This window comes from Anolis sagrei, chromosome 2 (assembly GCF_037176765.1).
Source record: "Anolis sagrei isolate rAnoSag1 chromosome 2, rAnoSag1.mat, whole genome shotgun sequence".
Taxonomy (NCBI): Eukaryota; Metazoa; Chordata; class Lepidosauria; order Squamata; family Dactyloidae; genus Anolis; species Anolis sagrei.
In genome coordinates, this window is record NC_090022.1 from 95,804,238 (window position 1) to 95,826,900 (window position 22,663).

Below are 22,663 nucleotides of genomic sequence, written 5' to 3' on the forward strand. Positions count from 1 at the left end.
TATATAAACATGCACACTTGCATGGAGCTTGCACCCATCTTTTCTTGCTGCTATTCCCAAGTATCTTTGACTGTAGTAGAAGCACCTGTTTATGGGGTCTCACTACTATGAAATAGAAACATAGTGTAATTGAAGCACAATTCAGTTATATTATATTGTGATTTCTAAGACAGAAAATCCAGAACTGGCTGAAACTGCATTGACAGCACAGAGAACATCCTAAAATCTTGCAAGAAAAGAAAAGTTTTGACAGCATTCAAGGATGATCTAAAAGAGCTGGACAACAGGCTTTCCCAAAAGCTCGGCTCTATAATCAGAAAGGTCCTGTGTCTGGTCCAACCAAACTTCCGAGCAAATTCTCAGATGGCAATCACACACTGAGCAGAAGAATGATGTGAGACGAGGAAGTCATAACAGAATCTTATAGATGGCTACTTCTTTCCTGTCTTTAATGCCTGATGTTTCTGACTAGAGTTTAGGACAGGGCTGTGGAATTGTAAACCTGAGGCTAACCCCCCAAATGAAGGTGGGGAGCAACAATAGTAAAATAAAATAATAAGTGGTCAGAGTTTGCCTTTCACCATTATTTTCAAGTTGGTGTCCTCTAGTTAGGGATTTGTACCTGGGGCAAAACTGTATAGGTTCTTGCCCATGGAGAACATGAAGAACCGCATAGGAGAATGCAAAAGGACATTAAGAAGGAGACGGAAAAGCAACAACAGTGTTTTACTTGCAACAACATATTACTTGCAACTTCATTTTGGAAATATACAATTGGAGGTGTACATTTCTTCAGAATCAAATCCTTTACTCTTACTGACTTGCAACTGCTTTCACTGCACCCTGTTGTATGAAATTCAAAAGAAGGAAAGGACAGCCACAAAGGACACCAGAGTACTGAATGGAGTAGGGGGCTGATTTTTGGAGCTGTTTAGTCCTATGACTTTCTCTACTCCTCCCCCCCCCCCCCACATACACAAAGAGCTATACTGTATGTACATGTTCACATGGCACAGTTCTTGAACTGTTACAATTTGAAGTATTTATATATCAGCACCAGTTATTTTTGTATATATGAGTGTAGGGACCCTTCATAATATAGCATATAAAATCTGAGTCACACTGATTTCTTAGAGAGAATCCATCTGCCATAGTCAGACAGAATTATACTAACTGAATGAAGAAGCTTCCAAAATGGAAGAGAGTTAATTTGTTTGTTTGTTTTTATATCAGATTGAAAATGCCAGTGAAGTCCTAATCACTCCTCTGGAGAAATTCCGTAAGGAGCAAATTGGTGCTGCTAAGGTAGGTGGGAAATGGAGAATTCTTCCTTTTTTTCTGCTGGAAATTTGAAGGTTGTTCTCAAGATAGTTGGAAATTTTCTGTGATTCACTGATGAACAGATGACCCTTGTTGTCAGATCTTTTATCTCCATCATTTATTTTATGAGTTACAGGTAGTAGCAGTTGTTACGTAATTCTTAGCTTGTTATAAGCCATTTTGAGGGATCTGTCATCATATATCTTCCAGAGATTATTGTAGGAAGTTGCTTATTATTATTATTATTATTATTAACTTTATTTGTACCCCGCTAACATCTCCCGCAGGACTCGATGCGGCTTACACAGGCCGAAGCCTCAAAACAAAATACAGTAAAACATAACACAATAGTAAACAAGCAAATCAAAACAATTAAGCAAAAGACAAATAAAATCGGTGAATACATCAAGACACAATTTAAAAACTGGTTCGGCCGGCACAATGGGGTACATGGTTAAAATGCTGAAGTGACAGGAGGGACATGGATTGAAAGGTGCAGAGTGCAGTAACATCGGTTGTACTAAAGTGCTTCAAGGACTCGGAATGGGGGATTCTTAATCTAAAAAGGCACATCGGAACAGCCAGGTTTTTAGGCTCCTTCTGAAAGCTGCTAAAGTGGGGGCCATTCGGAGGTCTTTTGGAAGGGCATTCCAAAGTCGGGGGGCCGCCACAGAGAAGGCCCTGTCCCGTGTCCCCACCAAGCGTGCTTGCGACGTAGGTGGAACCACGAGCAGGGCCTCCCCGGATGATCGGAGTGAACGTGTGGGTTCGTAGATGGAGATGCGGTCACGCAGATAGGGTGGTCCCAAACCGTTCAGGGCTTTGTAGGTGAGCACCTGCACCTTGAATTGGGCTCGGAAAATAAATGGCAGCCAGTGGAGCTCCTTAAACAGAGGGGTAGACCTCTCTTGATAATGAGCCCCTGTTAACATCCTGGCTGCTGCCCGCTGGACCAATTGAAGTTTCCGAGCCGTTTTCAAGGGCAGCCCCACGTAGAGCGCATTGCAGTAATCCATTCTGGAGGTGACCAAGGCGTGGACCACCCCGGCCAGATCCACAGGCACAGTATTGCTGATTGTTTGTTTGTGTAAGCCCCCCCCCCCCTTTATGGTTAATTCACACTTTATGATGCATGCCTCCTGGTTTCATATATAACATAGAGTTTCTGCTCTTCTGCTAAAGAGTTGATAACACTATGTAACAAAATTTGAAAAAAAATCTGTCCCTGGTTTGAAAGTGTTATTCCCTGTTCAGTTGTGTGGTACTTACTTTGAACATAGTTGTTCTAATCCAGAAACTTTGTTTTTGTGGCTGCCACAAATTATGGTTGAGACTGGAAGATATTCATTGAAAAACTATAGCAAAATGTGCTGGAGCAGCTTAATAAACTTTCCCTTTGTTTTTATGATAGAACCAATTAGGAAATGCCATTTATAACCCAGGGACAAAAGCTTGTTACATGGTGTAATGTTAATAATTCTTTGTCGAAGAACTCTAGTTTTATCATACGCGAAACCATTTTTGGATAATCTGTCTCTTAAGCTCTCTATGGAGCATCAGCCAAATATTTTGTTAGCTTCAAAGGCAGTGTCTAGATTCTCTTCCCACTCCTAAATTGTGATTTAAATGCATTTGCTAAATCATTCCAAATGTATATCTCAATTATGTTATATTCAACTTAGAAATGCTCTGCTGAGTATGACAGCCTCCTCAGGGATTGGCAACCAAGCCATTATTTTTACTAGAAATAAGTCTAGAGGGGAGCAGTTTTCATTTATGCCCTGAAAATATGCTCTCCCCATGATGACATTGTGTATTGATGGCCATTTTCATGGGTTCTCCCCTATTATCAGAGAAAAGACAGACACAGCCAGTATGCCTGCTTTGATACCTGAGATACTTACTGAATCAGAAGGCAGTGTAATAACATGCAAATAATATTTGCATGTTGTTATATAGCCAACTCTGACAGGTTTTTTGATAGTGTGGTGTCACACATTCTTTGATACTACATTGTTTGGGATTAAAAAAGAAAAGAAAAGGAAGATTGCAACACAGTTGCAGGCGGCTATATTAGTTTTGTTATTCTCCATATTTTATCTATACAACTCTGAGAGCAGTGCTTCCCAATAATAATAATAATAATAATAATAATAATAATAAACACCTTCATTTGTATCCCGTCACCATCTCCCAGGGGGGACTCGGGACGGCTCACAGGATGCACTCAATAGTGCAACACAAAGCAAATGCAACAAAATACAAAAAGATAAAATTAATAACAATAAAATTAACCCCTTCCACAAAAAACAGCGAAAAAACCCCTATTAATTAAAGATACGAATCCGTCCTCATAAAGTGCAATAGTGACCACTCACTAAGTCCTCAAATATAGTGATCGTAATCCCTAAACATTGTCAAAAGCTTGTTTAAAAAGCCATGTTTTCAGGAGTTTCCAAAAAACCTGGAGGGAGGGGGCTACCTTAATCTCTTTAGGGAGGGCATGCCAAAGCCGGGGGGCCACCACCAAGAAGGCCCTCACTCTCGTCCCCACCAATTACATTTGAGACGGAGATGGGACCAAGAGAAGGGCCTCCCTGGCAGATCTTAGGCCCACGCCGATTCATAGAAAGAGGTGCGGTCTCGAAGATAGATTGGACCTGAACCGTATAGGACTTTATAGCTAATAACCTGCACTTTGAATTGGGCCAAGAAGCTTGTCAGCACCCAGTGGAGTTATCTGATGTGTGGGACCAGCAGTTATTATTATCTTTCCCCCATAATGCCAGAGGAAATATTTGTGTCTAGAGTTACTCCTTTGTTTCTTGCAAACCCATAGACTCCCACTTTGGGTAATACAGCCTTTTAAAGAAAAAAGACACCGAAGAAATTGAATTATTGACAACAATTATTTGGTTTTCCAGAGGGAGTCCTGGAAATCTTTCTTTAAGGTTTGTTTTATAGTGAACACTAGACACAATTCATCCTTTTATTCAGCTGCTGCAAGCATTGTACTTTGTGTCTTGTCTTGCTGGGTTTCTATAGCAACATGTTATTGCTGGTAAGATATATGGGCTTTTGCCAGTTTCTTTGGCCTTTCTTCTTATAAACATGACTCTTCCTGTAAAATCTTCATGGTGCAGCTTCTTTTATTACAGTAGCAATACCTAGAAGTGACACCAAATAAGAAATCAAATTATAGAAAGCACTAGAATTAATTTAGCCTTAACAGAAAAAAATCCATATAGCCCCAAATTATCCTTACCAATGTGTAATGTGCCATCAGGTACCAAGCTGTACTCAGAGCACTTGATTAGCAGAAGTCACAACAAGGTAACATAAAAACTCATCTGGCTCATTAAACTTTATTCAGTCTTACGTTATATGGCGAGGTAAGTAATAGTTGGAAGTTTCATTGCTTCCTGTGGACCATTTTATTAGCTGGATTGAAAAGGTACTTTTTAGATGTCGTTGTTTCCAAGTTGTTTCTAGAGAGATGTATGTCAAGCATCCACATTGCTGTGATACTTTTGATAAGATAATTTGTCACACAGATTTTCAAAAAAATTCAATGCAATCTTTTACAAACTTTGAGTATTAGTCTCCAATATTTAAGGGTGCCATGAGTTCTTACTGGTTCATTGGGATATACATTAGTAATTGAGAATAACTTTAAAGTAGGTTAACCTGAAGAACAATTTTAACAAATATAAACGTATTAGGATTGTTGTTGTTGTGTGCTTTCAAGCCATTTCAGACTTAGGTTGACCTTGAGCGAGGGCCGGGTAAATGACCTTGGAGGGCCATATCCGGCCCCTGGGCCTTAGTTTGAGGACCTCTGGTTTAACCCATTGTGCCACTGGGCGGCCCTTTTAAAGTAGGTGACGAAGACTTTGAAATAGTCAAAAGTTTTATATGCTTTGGCTCAGTCATAAATTAGAATGGAGATTTTAGTTAGAAAATCAGAAAAAAGACTAGGACAATTTCAACAGAAAGGAAGAGACCATGAAAATGAACAAAATCTGTCTACCAGTATTAAAAAACTCTAAAATTACAACAGCAAAACAACAGAGAGGAAACAATCAGGTACATCTTAACACCTCTCAGCAAGAGATTTTCCCAGCCTCAGCCAGGCCTTCAAATGCTAATGAAGGTGGTCAGCTGAAACATTCACACCTATTTATTATTTATTTATTTGCTTTATTTCTATACAGCATTTTTCAGCCTAATTAGGCGACTCAATGCAGTTTAGGTGACTCAATGCTCTTTGCCCCATCCCAGTCATTTCACAGATATATAAACCCATTGTCCTAATTCCAACATACCTCACTACCTCTGAGGATGCTTGCCATAGATGCAGGCGAAACGTCAGGAGAAATGCCTCTAGAACATGGCTCTATAGCCTGAAGAAACCCACAAGAACCTAGTGATTCCAGCCATGAAAGCCTTTGACAATACAAAAAGACTAGGACTTGGAAGGGTGAGTATGAGGAACTAGATAAAATTGTCAAGTGTTAACATATAATATTGAAACCTAAAATTAGGTTCATTCATGTCATTTTATTACTAGAAAAAAGCTTTATTGGATACCGTGGATTGCTGAATTGACAAATAAATATGCCTGAGAGCAAACCAAGCCTGAACATTTTCTAGAAGCCAAAATGACTAAATGGAAGGAAGTGTACCTTGGACATGACTTGTTGCAAACAACAACAACAACAAAAATAGTTGTACTTGTTTTTTCTTAAAGGCAGTAGGAAAAGAGGAAGACTGCACTGCAGTGGATAGACTTGACCCAGTCAATGAAGTTAGAGCCCAGACTTGGACTTGATGGCTGGATGGCTCAGGCCATTTTGGGGGGTCACTTTTCATGGGGGAGGGAATGTCTGAAGAACTACTGTTGTTGATAGTCTTGTATGTGCTATGTTTTTTGACAGGAAGCCAAGAAAAAGTATGACAAAGAGACTGAGAAATATTGCGGTGTGTTAGAAAAGCACTTAAACCTGTCTTCCAAGAAGAAAGAATCCCAGCTTCAAGAGGTGAATTTGGCTTCTTTCTTTCTTTCTTTCTTTCTTTCTTTCTTATTGTTATCTCACTGTTTGTTTTGAACTGGAGGACTCAGGAGCCAGTTCTAAGTATACTTAGTTGACATTGCATGTTACATTGTGTTTTTAAAACTAAAATAAAGTCATTCTCTCCACACATTTCAATTAGAATTATAATAACAAGGAGAGTAACCCTTTCCCTCCCTACTGCAGAAAGTAATGCATATAATGAAATGTGTGGTTTGGCCCTAAATCAGTGGTTCCCAACCTTTGGTCCTCCAGATGTTTTGGACTTCAGCTTCCATAATTCCTAGCAGTTGGTAAGCTAGTTGGGATTTCTGGAAGTTGAAGTCCAAAACACCTGGAGGTCCAAAGTTTGGGAATCACTGCCCCAAATAAATGTTTTTAATATTGAATATCATGCCCAGAATGCAAGCATTTAAAAATACAAAAGAATATGGAGAACGAGGATCATCCTTCCAGCTGTTGTTTCTACCATCATTATATAAGTTACCATCCAGCAATCAGGGCAAAGGGACAATGTCATGAAGAGTGTTGAACTTTATTTACTGGTTTGAATAAGGATGGCCAATTATTCATCTCCATTGAAATGTTATTTTGATGTCCTACAAGGAAGAATTCAGTAATTGGACCAAAAGCCAGCATTCTGTTTATGGAGTGGCTAGTCAGGTGTCCATGGGAAACAAAACCTAATGGCAGAAGCACCTCCTGTTTTGTGTCTCCAAACAAGCGTGACACTTAGGAATTTTATTTCATCCTCCTTTAAAGCTCAGGGATATAAGCATCAGTTAGCTTCTTAGAATTCTTATCCAGCCAAGGGACGTATTCTGTTGTTAGATGTGTTTTTCTTCCTGCATGAAAATTTTGCTTTCCATTTTATTTAAAGTATACATTGTTTAAAACATATTTGTGTGCATTTTTTCAAGTACAGACATTCTTTTTGTTGTGTGCATTTATTTTCATACAATTTGAAAAAGAAAAATAGTGTCTCTAGATTCCACGGGCGATGCAGATGCTCACGTATGCCGTTGATTATAACTTAATAGAGCAATGTAAAACATGGTAAAAGTAATCTTGGTTAATGCCCATTTCTTTTTCATCTCTATTAAAGCTATTCAAATGTGTACTGTTTGAGTATTGGTGCCACCTTGTGGATATGTTCCATATTAAACTTTGTTTCTGAATCCTCTTTGGTATGTTTAGCTTTAATAAGAGGAGGTCTGAGTCCCTTCCCACCTTCGTTTAAATGCAAAACTTGATATTTGGCATTGAGACAGCATGATGGCTGTCCACAGAGGAATTTGAAAATTAACTCTATTCATCTTGTTACATTTTGAGCCAAAGAGCCACCCTGATTGCATAGCATCATGCTTTGGCTAGGTGCTTTCTGAGCTGAATGAGCTGGCTACATCTAAGGTGTTTCCACATGGGAGCAGGAGGCTACATGTTCCCAAGCTTGAAATGTCTGAAGCTGTAGTGGCTGAGCTAGGATTTCAGAAGGGGAAGCCTGCCAGCGGAGTGACAGATGCGTGTGGAGAGGTCTGTTGTTTTAGCAGAGTGGATGCTGTGCTTCATTAATAACATACCAGCTGCTTCACGGGCGTGCCTGGCTCGGTCAAAGACAATCGCTCATGTGTTGAGAGCCCTGACCTATTTCATTAACTTGGTTATATTGGCCAAACATCTGGGAGACTGGAATTCACATAGTTGCTATAGTAAGGCCATGGATACGGTATTACAGGCTTTATGTTTTATTGACTACTCTGAGAGTATCCCACGGATTCTACATTGGATTCCTGAAAACATGGTATGCTTAGTGTGAGAGCTCCTGTGGTTTAGTGGCTGGAGACTAATTCAATGCCCCACGCAACTATGAAATGTACCAAATGACCTTTAATTTTATTGTGAAGGGTATCATGAGCTCTTTGGAGGAAGGCTCATACTAAAAATGTGAGCCTGCCAGTTTAACATAAAGAACAAAAAGTATTGCTGACAGCTTTTGAGAAATTAAAAATATTTATTTTGTTTTATATTTTTAATATATTTATATCCCAGCCTTTATCCAAGAATCAGTTTAGAACAGTTTCAGTGCAGTAAGAATAATTTAAAGGACTAAAACATATTAAACCATTTAACACTTAAAAACAGGACAATTTACAACTAGTTACTACAATTTAATATAATGGAAATCATAACACATGTGCAAATTGGATAAATCCACTTAGAGTCAAGAGACTTTAATAAAAAAGCCATGTTTTGACTTGAATGATCTAAGAATCTAGGAATTACAATATTGGCATTTGTCCTCTTGATGTCATGTTTTGGCAGGAATTTCTGCACCTGAATATTACACAGGCGGTTATGACCTGCCACAATTTGAAACAAAAACACAACTTTATATTTAGCAGTTTGCCTAACTGAATTTCTCCATGAATCATCTACTTTAGCCAAAAGGATAATAATAATAACATTTCACCTAAGCTCTGCCAATTTAATTTTGCATCACGTCCTCTAATCATTTTGAAAAGGATTCGAAGGAAAGTAGAATTATTTGGAAGTTCTGGGGGTCATATGCAAGGCATCCCCACACATTTGGGGGGCAGGAGGTATTTTTGTATGGGTTTGTACACAAACTGGTAGAAAATTGTTTTTTTCTAATTTTTTGTTGCTGGGAGCATTGGGGACTGCTGGGAGGGCTTCATGGTCTATAAAAATGGAATCCTTGGGATCCTGTGAGGTCTGCAGGCCATACTTTTTTTTACTTCTGATGTGGAGTATTTTCAGGGAGTTTTGAGATTATCCAGAGCTCATATTGAATTCCCATTGTGACTTACAAAACACCTACTACTGCTCCAAGACTGGGAAGATAGGAAATGGGGAATAGCTGTCTTTTAGAGAGGCTTATTGGTGGTTACCAATCATGTCAGTGAGGAAACCCTTGAAGGGCTCTCCCAGAAGTAAATGTTTGCCAACTTTGTGTTTGCATGCCCTCAACTGATGTGAAAGGTGAGCTTGATAAAGTGATTTAGCTGCTTTTTCTCTGTGGTGTTTCTGACCTATGTTTTGTGAAAGCTGCCATGCAAACATGCAGTCTTTTGTGTACTCAGTTAATAGCTCTTCTGTCTTTTTCTGATGCCCCTGGTGACTGACAGGCAGATAGCCAGGTGGACGTGGTTCGACAGCACTTCTATGAAGTCTCCCTTGAGTATGTCTTCAAAGTTCAAGAAGTTCAGGAAAGAAAAATGTTTGAGTTTGTGGAACCAGTAAGTAAAGATACTTTGCTATCATTTCTCACTGTTGCATTATGGATTATTCTACAATAAAAGGACAGGTAGCTGACAACATAGCTCCTTGGCTATTCTGACCAGAAATCTATCAAATACTGGCTGTAAAGTCTCTATTAAAAACAGTTGTGTTACAGTGGGTGAATTTCCAAAGAAACATCAATGTTAATGTATCAGTGTTACAGCATTGTTTCTTTCCCTCTATTCTGTGGATAGAGATCTACTTTTGGATAGAACCCTAAGGCTTCCTCGCATTATCTTATACTTGAACCAGATTGGATTAGTTTCCTTTTGGTAAATAATAAATGAATAATCTGAATTCATATATTATGCCTACTTAACAATACATACTTAGGAGCCCCCGGTGGGTTAAACCCTTGTACCAGCAGGACTAAAGACCAACAGGTCACAGGTTCAAATCTGGGGAGAGCGTGGATGAGCTCCCTCTGTCAGCTCCAGCTCCCCATGCAGGGCATGAGAGAAGCCTCTCACAAGGATGGTAAAACATAAAAAAAAATCTGGGTGTCCCCTGGGCAATGTCCTTGCAGATGGTCAATTCTCTCATACTTGCAGTTTCTCAAGCGCTCCTGACATGAAAAAAAAACGTACTTGACCCAGTGACACTAATGTGGACTCTACTTAACTGCTTGCACTTCCACTGACAAGTTCATAAAATAGTGAAGTATCCTGCCCCCTTCACTGGCTGATTGTGTAGTTGAGCTCATAGACTTTTGCTAGTTTCCTTATGGGGACTAAACAAGACATTGCAGTATCCCAGCTGCTTATATATTGGTGAGTTGAAAGAAGGTGTGTGCTTAGCACATAATGCATGTATGTGATTTCTAATGCTTACTTGAGTTCTTGCAATTAATATTTAAAGAGGTAGATCTACTAAAGTTGTTAAGAAGTTGCCTATTATAGTCAGCCCTCCACATTTGGGGGTTTAACTTTTGTGGATTTGATATTCATGGTTTTGATTAACATGGTCTCTGTAGAAATCTTCAGGTCCATCATTCTGACTCTATGATCAATTTGCAGTCAGAGCCAACCGTAGAATGTTCCTTTAAGTTTTTTTAAATGTGTTTTTTAATTTGTGGGTTTTCTACTTTCTTGAGGACCCTGTGCAAATGTGGAGGGTTGACTGCACAGTTCAACATTGTAGTTTGACTCTGTCTGTCTGTTTTATGAAAACTTTTGAAGCAGCTTCAAGTCCCATCACCTTCCATAAACTTATTCTTGGTTTATGCATTTAATTTAAATTATTGCATAGGATTAGAACTATGCAGAACAATCATTCCAGTATGTACTGAGAAGTAAGTCCTTCTGATTGCAGTGGAATATACTGTCTGCTAAGCAAAGGACTGGAGTCTTAATTTCTTTTTTCTTTTTTGGATGGGCTGGGAAAGAGTGTGGGAATAAAGGAGGACAATAGCAGTGATGTTCTATTTGCTAGCTCAAATCTAAGTCAATGTGAGCATGGGTCTCTCCTAACTTGGCTATTTTCTTTTCCCCTGAAGCTGCTGGCATTTCTGCAAGGGCTGTTCACATTCTACCACCATGGTTATGAGCTTGCAAAGGACTTCAGTGATTTCAAAACAGAGCTGACAATCAGCATTCAAAATGTAAGCAATGAGTCGAAACATATATCAGAGAGCCCCTTTATATTGTTATCTTCTGGCTTAATCTTTAATGTTTAATGAAAATGTTTAATCTTTTAATGGCTAAGCCACTCTTCACTCCCCTACTCTCCCGAAGGATCGTGAAGATGGTGATTCAGCACCATCTAGCTTATTAGCCAATGGATATCAACATCCATGCTTAGATGTATTGTGCTTTCAGCAAGTCTTGAAAATCATTTTCTTCTCCAGGAATGTGACATCATTTATGAGTTCTGGTGCCTGAAGCTGATGCTGGCAGCTTCCACTCTCTACTTCTCTTATAGGCTTAGCTTGGGTTTCTCAGCAGGAGAATTTATGATTGGGATACTTTAATGCCAGTTTTTACGCTATCCAGTTCTCTGAATATTGACTGTGATCCCAGTTTTTTTTAGAAATCTTTGCAAAATTCTTGCCAACCTTTGTCTGAATACATAACCAGGAAAAATAAGATCTTATCCATAATTCATTCTTACTATTTTGTCTGTGCTACTATTTTGCTACAATGGACCATTTAGGATAAAGAATGTATTTAAAACATTCTTAAATAAATTTTATCTAGGCAAGTGAGACCACATATATTTTACAATTCCATATTCCAGATTATTTTTGTGATCTGTCTGTCAATGCATATTTATGTAGTCATTTTATTCTTCCAAAAAGAAGAGGTGTACCTTTTTGGTTTCCCAAAGTGTGAGACTGTCAGTGTTGGTGTATGCTTGTGTGTAAAACATGCATATTGTAAATTTAAATTAGAGGTTACCATCTTCACTTTTTAATTGAACATTTTAGAAAGGTCCTTTTTATGAAAATTATATCTGGCAATATATGGATGTACTGTATTCTTGTATTCTTACTGCAGTGGAATAGAACAGATGTGGGATTTTCTACATTAAGTTCCTGAATAATTTGAGATCATAATGCACCTTAGTTTTAAGAATGAAGAGGGGAAAAACCAGCCTCAAGCAGAAAAATTTCTGAGGACAGCAGTTTTTTTAACATGACAAGTAGACAGAATAAACATTGGGATGCACAAGTAATTTGAAAATTGAAGAGGGTTTCTGGCCTCCTCTAAATGGTTTAACTAATGCAAGAACAGAAAGTCATTTTTGCCCTCCCCAAGAAAACATGGGGAGAACAGGAGTGTGCGAAAGGATTTGTGCACGTTATTGTGGAAGAAATAGATCCTTGGACTCAGCACAAAGTCAGAGATACATTAATCATAACAAGGTGTTCATCTTCCTGAGTTAAAGGGCATACATCTAGCTCTGGTCAGCAGGCCTTAGGGTTCTAGGGAAAAACAAACCAGATCCTGTAAGCCTAAAGACTGCCCAGCCCTGTTTTACCCAGCCTTTTTATAATGCCCTGTGTCCTATGGAAAGTCTCCTTGGCATCAGTCTTACTTTTTGGTTTAAATGCAGACAAGAAACCGTTTTGAAGGCACAAGATCAGAAGTTGAGTCCTTGATGAGAAAGATGAAGGAGAATCCCCATGAGCACAAAAACATCAGTCCTTACACAATGGAAGGCTACCTCTATGTGCAAGAAAAACGTAAGTATTGTTATTTTATTATATTTATTTATACCCCAGTTCATCTCTCCCAAAGGGGACTTAAACAGCTTGACATAAAAGTATTAGTATACAATTTAAAATATTCAAATATGCAAACACTAAAACAGAATTAAACCCATACAGCACTAAAAAATTGACAAAATCCATCTAAAACCACAGCACCCCCTGACCAGACCTTTAAAACCTTCTTAGTTAAAAACCTTCCTGAATAAAAAGGTTTTAACCTGCCCCCTGAAGGACAACAGGGAGGGGGGCATTCTGTCTTCCCTGGGAAGATGGGAGTTCCAGAGTCGAGGGGCAGCCATTGAGAAGGAAGGTGGGACTGAGAGAAGGGCCTCTCCTGAAGATCTCAGGGCCCGGGCAGGTTCGTACAAGGAGAAGCAGTCAGCCAGATAAGCCAGGACCTGAACTAGCTAGGGCTTCAAAGGTCATAAACAGCACTTGGAATTGTGCCCGGAAACAGACTGCCAGCCAGTGGAGCTGCTGTAACAGGGGGGTTGTCTGCTCTCTGTAGCCAGCCCCAGTGAGCAACCTGCCCGCAGCTCTTTGGACCAGTTGAAGTTTCCAAGCACTCTTCAGAGGCAGCCCCACGTAGAGCGCATTACAGTAATCCAGACGGGATATAACCAAGGCATGTAGCACTGTAGCCATCTCTGCTTCTCAAGGTACGGGTGCAGTTGGTGCACAAGTTTTAATTGTGCAAAGGCCACCGCTGACACCTGGACCTCCAGGTTCAGTGCCGAGTCCAGGAGGACCCCCAAACTGCAGACCTGGGTCTTCAGGGGAGTGTAACCCCATCCAGTACAGGCTGGATTCCTATGCCCTGATCTACCTTCCAACTGACCAGAAGTACCTCTGTCTTGTCTGGATTAAGTTTCAGTTTGTTTGCCCTCACTCAGTCCATTACTGATGACAGACACTGGTTTAAGGTCAGGACAGCTTCTTTGATTCTAGGTGGGAAAGATTAGTAGAGTTGAGTGTCATCTGCATATAGTTGGCACCACACGCCAAAACTCCAGATGACCTCTCCCAGCAGTTCCATGTATGAGTTAAATAGCATCTTAGTGCCTTTGTTTGGAGATTGTGCAGGCGTTCTCAGTCTCAGATAGACATATAATGATTTGTTTTTCTTATTACCAGGATAAGGAGACAATTGAAGTGAAGAAGAACAAAAAGTGTTCTTTTTAAAAAGCAGCAACACGAAAAATATACTTTTCATGATGCAGCCAATTAATATGTAGAATCCTTGTTGGGATAAAATGGTTATCTGTATGCTAAATGCTCTGACTTTTGCCAATATGAATGAATGCATCTGTGTATGTTCCCCTGTGTGTTACGTTCAGTTCTCTAGAGGGCCCACTTGGGCTGTAATATGTAAATAACAGAGGCTGTCCCAATATAACTGGAAGACTCCTGTACATACATGCTTCCAAACTTGTTTTATTACCTCTGCCCTTCTCTGAAATTCAGGCAGCTTGGAGGCAAAGCTATACCTTGGAAGGCCTTGCAGCTGGTGGATTTGCTTCGTTCACAAGAAGTGAATTCAGTGATAATTATACGGTATGAGATAATTTAATGTTATGTATGGATAATAACAATAATAAGTCATTTCAATTATTTTCAGGTCATTTTGGGACATCCTGGGTGAAACATTACTGCACATATCAGAGTGATTCTAAACGAATAACTATGGTGCCATTTGACCAGAAGTCTGGTGGAAAAGGGGTAAGTGAAACAGCAAAAAAATAAATAAAAATGACCTTGGACAGTTCTAGGATTATTGTTATTATTATGATCACAGTTTGTGAAGGGACTTTTTGCGCAAGGGAACTGAGTTACATAAGGTTATCATTTTACCAGCTGCAGAATAATCTGAAGGGGGTAGGAGAGCGGGGAGCAAAGTAGTAGAAGGTTTGCTACTTCCAAATCTCTGCTGTCACATTCTAGTTTAGATAAAGTTGTGGGATTTGTCCCCGACCTTATCACCCGGACTTTTGGTCTGCTTTCTCTAATTAACTACTTCCCCACATTTCTCCCACTTTGGGGATTGAAGTGCAAAACTTGAGAAGAATGCCTTATCTTGGGGACCCCCTAGGGAAAAAAATGGAGCCTTGGATCCCACAGATCTGAAAATTTTCTGCTCCACCCATAGACCACCCAGTTTTGGGGCGGACAGTTTTCCAGTAGAGGAGTGAAACACCCTGTGGGCATAGCAGTAGGCCCCACCCTGGAAGTATTGCACCTTCTCTGACATCACATCAGTTAGAAACCATTTCTGCAGTCCTAACCCCTCCTAACTAGAGGATCTGTATGGGTTAGGATTGCACTGTGAATGGTTAGGAGATTGAAATACATGGGAAGTTAAAAAACGGCACATTCCAAATGCTTATTTCTGTTTTTCTCCTTGTATTTTAGATCAGGACTTCTTAAACCTGTTCTGCTAGTCACTTCTTTTCGCATGAGAATTTTTTTACATGATCCCAGTTATATAGGCATATAAAAAGTATAAAAATCAAAGATTTATTTTATTGGATCGTATAACTTATTGCCATTATATTACAGAAGTATTAAATCAAAAATGTATTGATACTAAATCAGCATTTGCAAGGGTTTCTAAACAGGCGGATTTTTACTTTTATGGAGGCTCAATACTGTCCCTTATGTTATTCAACATATACATGAAGCCGTTGGGGGAGATCATACGGAGTTTCGGGGTATGGTGTCATCTGAACGCAGATAGAATAATAGAATCATAGAATCAAAGAGTTGGAAGAGACCTCATGGGCCATCCAGTCCAACCCCCTGCCAAGAAGCAGGAATATTGCATTCAAATCACCCCTGACAAATGGCCATCCAGCCTCTGCTTAAAAGCTTCCAAAGAAGGAGCCTCCACCACTCTCCGGGGCAGAGAGTTCCACTGCTGAACGGCTCTCACAGTCAGGAAGTTCTTCCTAATGTTCAGATGGAATCTCCTCTCTTGTAGTTTGAAGCCATTGTTCCGCGTCCTAGTCTCCAAGGAAGCAGAAAACAAGCTTGCTCCCTCCTTCCTGTGGCTTCCTCTCACATATTTATACATGGCTATCATATCTCCTCTCAGCCTTCTCTTCTTCAGGCTAAACATGCCCAGTTCCCTAAGCCGCTCCTCATAGGGCTTGTTCTCCAGACCCTTGATCATTTTAGTCGCCCTCCTCTGGACACATTCCAGCTTGTCAATATCTCTCTTGAATTGTGGTGCCCAGAATTGGACACAATATTCCAGATGTGGTCTAACCAAAGCAGAATAGAGGGGTAGCATTACTTCCTTAGATCTAGACACTATGCTCCTATTGATGCAGGCCAAAATCCCATTGGCTTTTTTTGCCGCCACATCACATTGTTGGCTCATGTTTAACTTGTTGTCCACGAGGACTCCAAGATCTTTTTCACACATACTGCTCTCGAGCCAGGCGTCCCCCATTCTGTATCTTTGCATTTCATTTTTTCTGCCAAAGTGGAGTATCTTGCATTTGTCACTGTTGAACTTCATTTTGTTAGTTTTGGCCCATCTCTCTAATCTGTCAAGATAGTTTTGAATTCTGCTCCTGTCCTCTGGACTATTGGCTATCCCTCCCAATTTGGTGTCGTCTGCAAACTTGATGATCATGCCTTCTAGCCCTTCATCTAAGTCATTAATAAAGATGTTGAACAGGACCGGGCCCAGGACAGAACCCTGCGGCACTCCACTTGTCACTTCTTTCCAGGATGAAGAGGAAGCATTGGTGAGCACTCTCTGTGTTCGTCCACTTAACCAATTACAGATCCACCTCACCGTACTTTTGCCTAGCCCACATTGGACTAGTTTCCTTGCCAGAAGGTCATGGGGGACCTTGTCGAAGGCCTTACTGAAATCCAGGTACGCTACATCCACGGCATTCCCCGCATCTACCCAGCTTGTAGCTCTATCGAAGAAAGAGATCAGATTAGTCTGGCATGACTTGTTTTTGATAAATCCATGTTGACTATTAGCGATGACTGCATTTGTTTCTAAGTGTTTGCAGACCGCTTCCTTAACAATCTTTTCCAGAATCTTGCCCGGTATCGACGTGAGGCTGACCGGACGGTAGTTGTTTGGGTCATCCTTTTTTCCCTTCTTGAAGATTGGGACCACATTGGCCCTCCTCCAATCTGCTGGAACTTCTCCCGTTCTCCAAGAACTCTCAAAGATGGTTGCCAATGGTTCCGAAATGACTTCCGCTAGTTCCTTCAATACTCTGGGGTGTAGTTGATCTGGCCCTGGGGACTTGAACTCATTAAGAGCGGCCAGGTATTCCTGGACGACTTCTTTCCCAATTTGTGGTTGGATGTCCTCCAATCCCTCATCCACTCCATCTTGCTGAGGTTGAAGACTCTCTTTTTGTGAGAAGACCGAGGCAAAGAAGGCATTAAGTAGTTCTGCCTTTTCCCTATCCCCTGTCAGCATTGCCCCATCTTCTCCGCGAAGAGGTCCTATCGCCTCCTTGTTTTTCCTTTTTCTACTGACATAAGAATAGAAGCCCTTTTTATTGTTTTTAATGTCCCTGGCAAGTCTGAGCTCGTTTTTTGCTTTAGCCTTGCGGACCTTTTCCCTACAGGTGTTGGCTATTTGTTTGAATTCTTCTTTGGTGATTTCTCCCTTTTTCCACTTCTTGTGCATGTCTCTTTTGTGTCTTAGCACAGTTAGAAGTTCTTTGGACATCCATTCTGGCTTCTTTGCACTTGTCCTATTTTTTCTCTTTGTTGGCACGGTTTGCAATTGCGCCTTGAGTATTTCACTCTTGAGAAATTCCCATCTATCCGTAACTCCCTTGTCTTTTAGTATCTGTGTCCACGGAATGCTGCTCAGCGTTTCCTTCATTTTTTGGAAATCAGCTCTCCTAAAGTCCAAAATGCGGGTTTGACTTGTCTTAGTTTCGGCCTTCCTTTGTACCTCAAATTGCAGGAGCACATGGTCACTAGCCCCTAAGGATCCTACCACTTCGACCGCATCGATCAGGTCCTCCGCATTTGTTAGGATGAGATCAAGAGTAGATGTCCAACTCTGTCACTCCTTCCCACCTGCTACTAAGGAGGCTGCTCAAGTCCTGAACCGGTGCTTGGCCGCTGTAACGGACTGGATGAAGGTGAACAGATTGAAATTAAATCCAGACAAAATAGAGGTACTCTTGGTCAGTTGTAAGGCTGAACGGGGCATATGGTTACAGCCTGTGCTTGACGGGGTTCGCAGCTTGGGAGTGATCCTGGACTCATTGCTGAGCCTGGAACCCCAGGTCTCAGTGGTGGCCGGGAGAGCTTTTACAAAGTTAAAGCTTGTGTGCCAGCTGTGTCCGTACCTTGGGAAGTTGGACTTGACCACGGTGGTCCACGCTCTAGTTACCTCCCATATAGACTACTGCAACACTCTCTACATGGGGTTGCCTATGAAGACTGCTCGGAAGCTCCAATTAGTCCAACGCTCGGCAGCCAGGCTACTAACTGGGGTGGGGTACAGGGAGCGTACAACTCCCCTGTTGCGCCAGCTCCACTGGCTGCCAATTAGCTTCTGAGCACAATTCAAAGTGCTGGTTTTAACCTACAAAACCCTATATGGTTCTGGCCCAGTTTATCTGTCCGAACGTATTCTCCCCTATGAACCATCTAGAGTGCTAAGATCATCTGGAGAGGTCCTGCTCTCGGTCCCGCCTCCTTCGCAGGCACGTTTGGTGGGGACGAGAGACAGGACCTTTTCTGTGGTGGCCCCTCGGCTATGGAATTCCCTCCCAAATGAAATTAGATCTACCCCTCCTTCCTGACCTTTAGGAAGCTAGTGAAAACCTGGCTGTGGAACAAAGCTTTTGCAGAATAATGTCTGAGACCAGCAATCAAATAAAGTTACTGACCACAATATATGGACAATATATGGACTGATTTTACAGACTGAACTGGACACGATTTTATCTTGGTGAACAGCTTTTATGTAATTCATTTTATTTGTATTTGGTAATTTAATGTTGTTGTAATACGTTTTTAGATGTTAATGTTAGCATTGAATCTTTGCTGTCAGCCGGTCTGAGTCCCTCTTCGGAGGTAGAGAAGATCGGGATATAAAAGTTTTAAATAAATAAAATAAATAAACTGTTTCTGTTTACTTCACTACGCATTGTTGTTAACAGATTTGTGTAAATGGTGGTGTTCAGAAACCTTTTATTGTTGCCATTTTTGTTTGTGACACCAACATAAAGCTAAGGGTTGCTGTCACACACCAACAGGGAGCACACAACCCCCCGGTTACGCCACCCCACTGGCTGCCAGTCTGCTACTGAGCATAATTCAAAGTGCTGGCTTTAGCCTATAAAGCCCTAAATGGTTCCAGTCCAACTTACTTGTCTGAACATATCTCCTCCTAAGATTAAAAGTGTCTGGGGAAGCCCTGCTCTCCGTCCCGCCTCCTTTGCAGGAGTATCCGGTGGAAACGAGAGACAGAACCTTCTCAGTGGTGACTCCTTGGCTGTGAAACTCCCTCTCCAGTTATATTAAAGCAACTCCCTCCCTCCTGGCCTTCAGAAGGAAAGTTAAAACCAGGCTCGGGGATCATGCCTTTGGAGATTAACTATATTGCAATAATGGCTATGCAATTATGTGCAATGACCTTTGGAATGGCCCCGGATTATGATTGTGGATGGCATATTTTTAATAGTGATTGTAATGTTTTATATGTTTTAATATGCATTTAATTTTAATTTCTAAATCTTTAACTTAATGTATTTTAACTGTTTGTTGTTCAGTGGAATTGAATGGTTGCCATATGTAAAGCCATCTTGAGTCCCCTTCGGGTTAGAGAAAGGCGGGATACAAATAGAGTAAATAAATAAATAAGAGTCATTTGAGGTCTGGGCCCACAGTTACAGAAGCAGTGCTTTAGGTGAACACTTCTATCTCCCTATGGCAGTGGTCCTCAACCTGTGGGTCCCTGGGTGTTTTGGCCTACAACTCCCAGAAATCCCAGCCAGTTTAGTAGCTGTTCGGATTTCTGGGAGTTGAAGACCAAAACACCTAGGGACCCACAGGTTGAGAACCACTGCACTTTTCAGATTTTTAAAATTCACATTCAGCTAATATTCTGTTTTTATATTTACTTAACGTATTTACAAACAGTAACTTTTGTACACTTTGTGTAAACAGAAAAACAAAAATAATAAAAAAAGGGGAAATGCCAGTAATGAAACTGAGTAAAACAATGACATTGTCAAGTAAAAATAGACCCAGAGTGTTAATTTCAAATTCAAAAGGTGATATTCAAAACCATTAAAGATTTGATGGTAAGTCTCCAAAGCCTGCCTATGGCAGAACAAGGACTTCCTTGAGGAGAGAGTGCCATAATTGTAGTACAACTACAGTAAAACTTCATGGTGGTATGTTCTGTTATTATAGGCAGATTCAGATAGAGTATAACTTCGTCCCAAACTGTTTTGAACTCTCACTATAGACATTCAGAATTTTCAGTCAGATTTCTCCTCCAGTGCCTCCCCAAACTGTGAACCCCAGTATCCCTTAGGATGCAGCTAGTGGAATCTTAATGCTATAATGGTGCAGAAGGGCCCCAAGAGTGAAATACCCATAGCTCTGAATTTTTTCAGTTTCTCTGAAGTCCTGTCTTTAATTCCTGTTAAGAGATGCTATGACTAATAATGATCACACCGAAAGACCAACTGGTATAGCATCCTTCAGGGCAAGACAGTCTTTTAGGTAATAATTTCATTAGCTTGTGCAAGCTGCTACAGTGGGGAAGCTACTTTCCACAGCTAGGTGTGGAGTCTCGCTAAAGAAAAAAAAACTCTACCTATATCTCAGAACTGTATCTCTCTCTCAGAGTTGAAGAACCTGTGTTTGTGTATATATTTGTGGGGAAATGAACAAAGGTCTGATATGGTTGTTGCCCTGAAACCATTGAATGTGTGGAGCAACTCCAAGTCTCCCAGAGAGGCTCAAATTGTCAAGTATTTTTTGTTTTGTTACTATTGTTTTTAATTAATTCTGTATTAATATTAATACAGAATCTCTCGTTCAATAGCTGAAATGCTTTTTACAGTTAATAGATTGGTTAAAACTTTTTCTTCTTGTTTATTGTGGTATGGCCCCAGTTCTATCTAAACAAGTTATTGTTTATAATTTTCTGTAGCCTAAACTTACAAACACAGGCTTGTAGTACACACACACACTCTGATGTGGGCATACAGCTTAGTCACACATCTGTGTACACATATGATGTTAAAAGTTCAAAGACTGGGAAGATGGACTATCTTGATTTTGGCTTCTCTGGCCTAGTGTTAACACGTCTGGAATTTCGAGAAGAAGAAATGTTAACCTAAAAAACATTCCTACCACTAAGAAATCTGCTTCATATGGAAACTTTGGAAATGAAGACTTTCAACAAAGTATAGTAGCTCCTTCGACAACGGGTTCATTATAATTGTTTTGACAGCTCACAGATTGATGCCATGGCTAGTAGCTGGTGCTTATAGATTTTCTTTGCAAAGGATGTGCCATGAATAATTTCTTTCATTTTGCCCTGACTTGCAGCATTTTATTTATTTGCATTTGAATTAGCAGTGCTCCTAGATCAATAAAGGTCTACAACCATTGCATTTAAAGCACTTTTCCTAGCAGTTGGGTCAACTCATCTGAAGCTAAATCATGGCTTGATGAATGCTAATATTGCCCCTTTCATGTATGACATTTTCTGTTGCATTTCTGCTCGCAGCTTGCCAACATAACTGTGCAGAAGCATTGTATAGAACCTCATTTTTGGGATCTTTCCAAATATTCATAAACCAAACAAAACCCAATGAAATAGGAGGGACGCACTTCCTTCCAGAAAAAAAAAATTGGATAGTAAACAAAGAAGTCTGCACTGTAGATCATTTTGAGTCATTTGAAAGAAGTTCATTAACTGATAAGATAGAATTCTGGGCTTTTGAGTCTTGGAAACACAACACACTTGCCAGAATAATAGATAGTTCCTGCAGCATTGCCCTTTTCCCATGCTGCTCTATCAGTTGAATTCATCCTATACTATTATTGGAAGATGTAGGGTTGGACTGAATGTTTGAGTGAGAGACCTTTTTTTTTATATAATGGGAGACAACCCGGTTACATGACTGAATTGAATGGGTTGAGCTCTCCTCTCCCAGGACAAAGGTGGTGATGAGCATAGAAGGGCAAATGTATTTGCCTTTCATCAGTAGAGTTTGCAATGCCTTGAAATGGTGAGAATTGCACCTGCACGTTATAGTCATTTCATATTCATATTGTTATATTCACTAGATATTTGTTGTAGGAATCTTGTTTGCCACTGTTTGAAGTATGGTATTATAAATAGGAAAGGTTTTCTGCTGCCATATAGCGCAATTTCCTTTTGTGGGATCAGTTTTCTTTTGGTTGTGCTAAGATTGAACTGAGCTGTATTTCAATAAGCACCAAATACTGTGCTTCTTCAGTTCTAAGACAATATTTTTCTCATATAAACATCTCTAAAAATGGGGTGTGTCTTAGGATTATCCCCCCTCTCTGTGTGTGTGTATACACACACACACAAACGCGCACACACATACAGAGGGGAGACAGCTTTTTTTCTGTTGGTGTTGCTGAAATTAGTGTGTGTCTTACAATTGATGGAGTCTTAGAACCAAAGAAATATGATGTAACTCAGCCCTAAACTATATAGAATAGCTGTCTGTCTCAAAGTAAATAGATTTCTCCAATGGTTTATTTG

The 22,663-nt window shown here is 40.3% G+C and overlaps 1 protein-coding gene across 7 annotated transcripts in view; it reads left to right on the forward strand.

Moving 5' to 3' along the window:
• Positions 1-22,663, forward strand: part of ARHGAP26 (Rho GTPase activating protein 26) — a 284,817-nt gene that overhangs the window by 77,730 nt on the left and 184,424 nt on the right. For all 7 annotated transcript variants that reach the window (XM_067463701.1, XM_060765179.2, XM_060765184.2 and 4 more), the window contains exons 4-9: positions 1,234-1,305; positions 6,258-6,359; positions 9,539-9,649; positions 11,188-11,292; positions 12,747-12,876; positions 14,522-14,622. In XM_067463701.1, the coding sequence (XP_067319802.1) occupies positions 1,234-1,305; positions 6,258-6,359; positions 9,539-9,649; positions 11,188-11,292; positions 12,747-12,876; positions 14,522-14,622 (621 nt within the window). The remainder of the gene's footprint in view (positions 1-1,233; positions 1,306-6,257; positions 6,360-9,538; positions 9,650-11,187; positions 11,293-12,746; positions 12,877-14,521; positions 14,623-22,663) is intronic.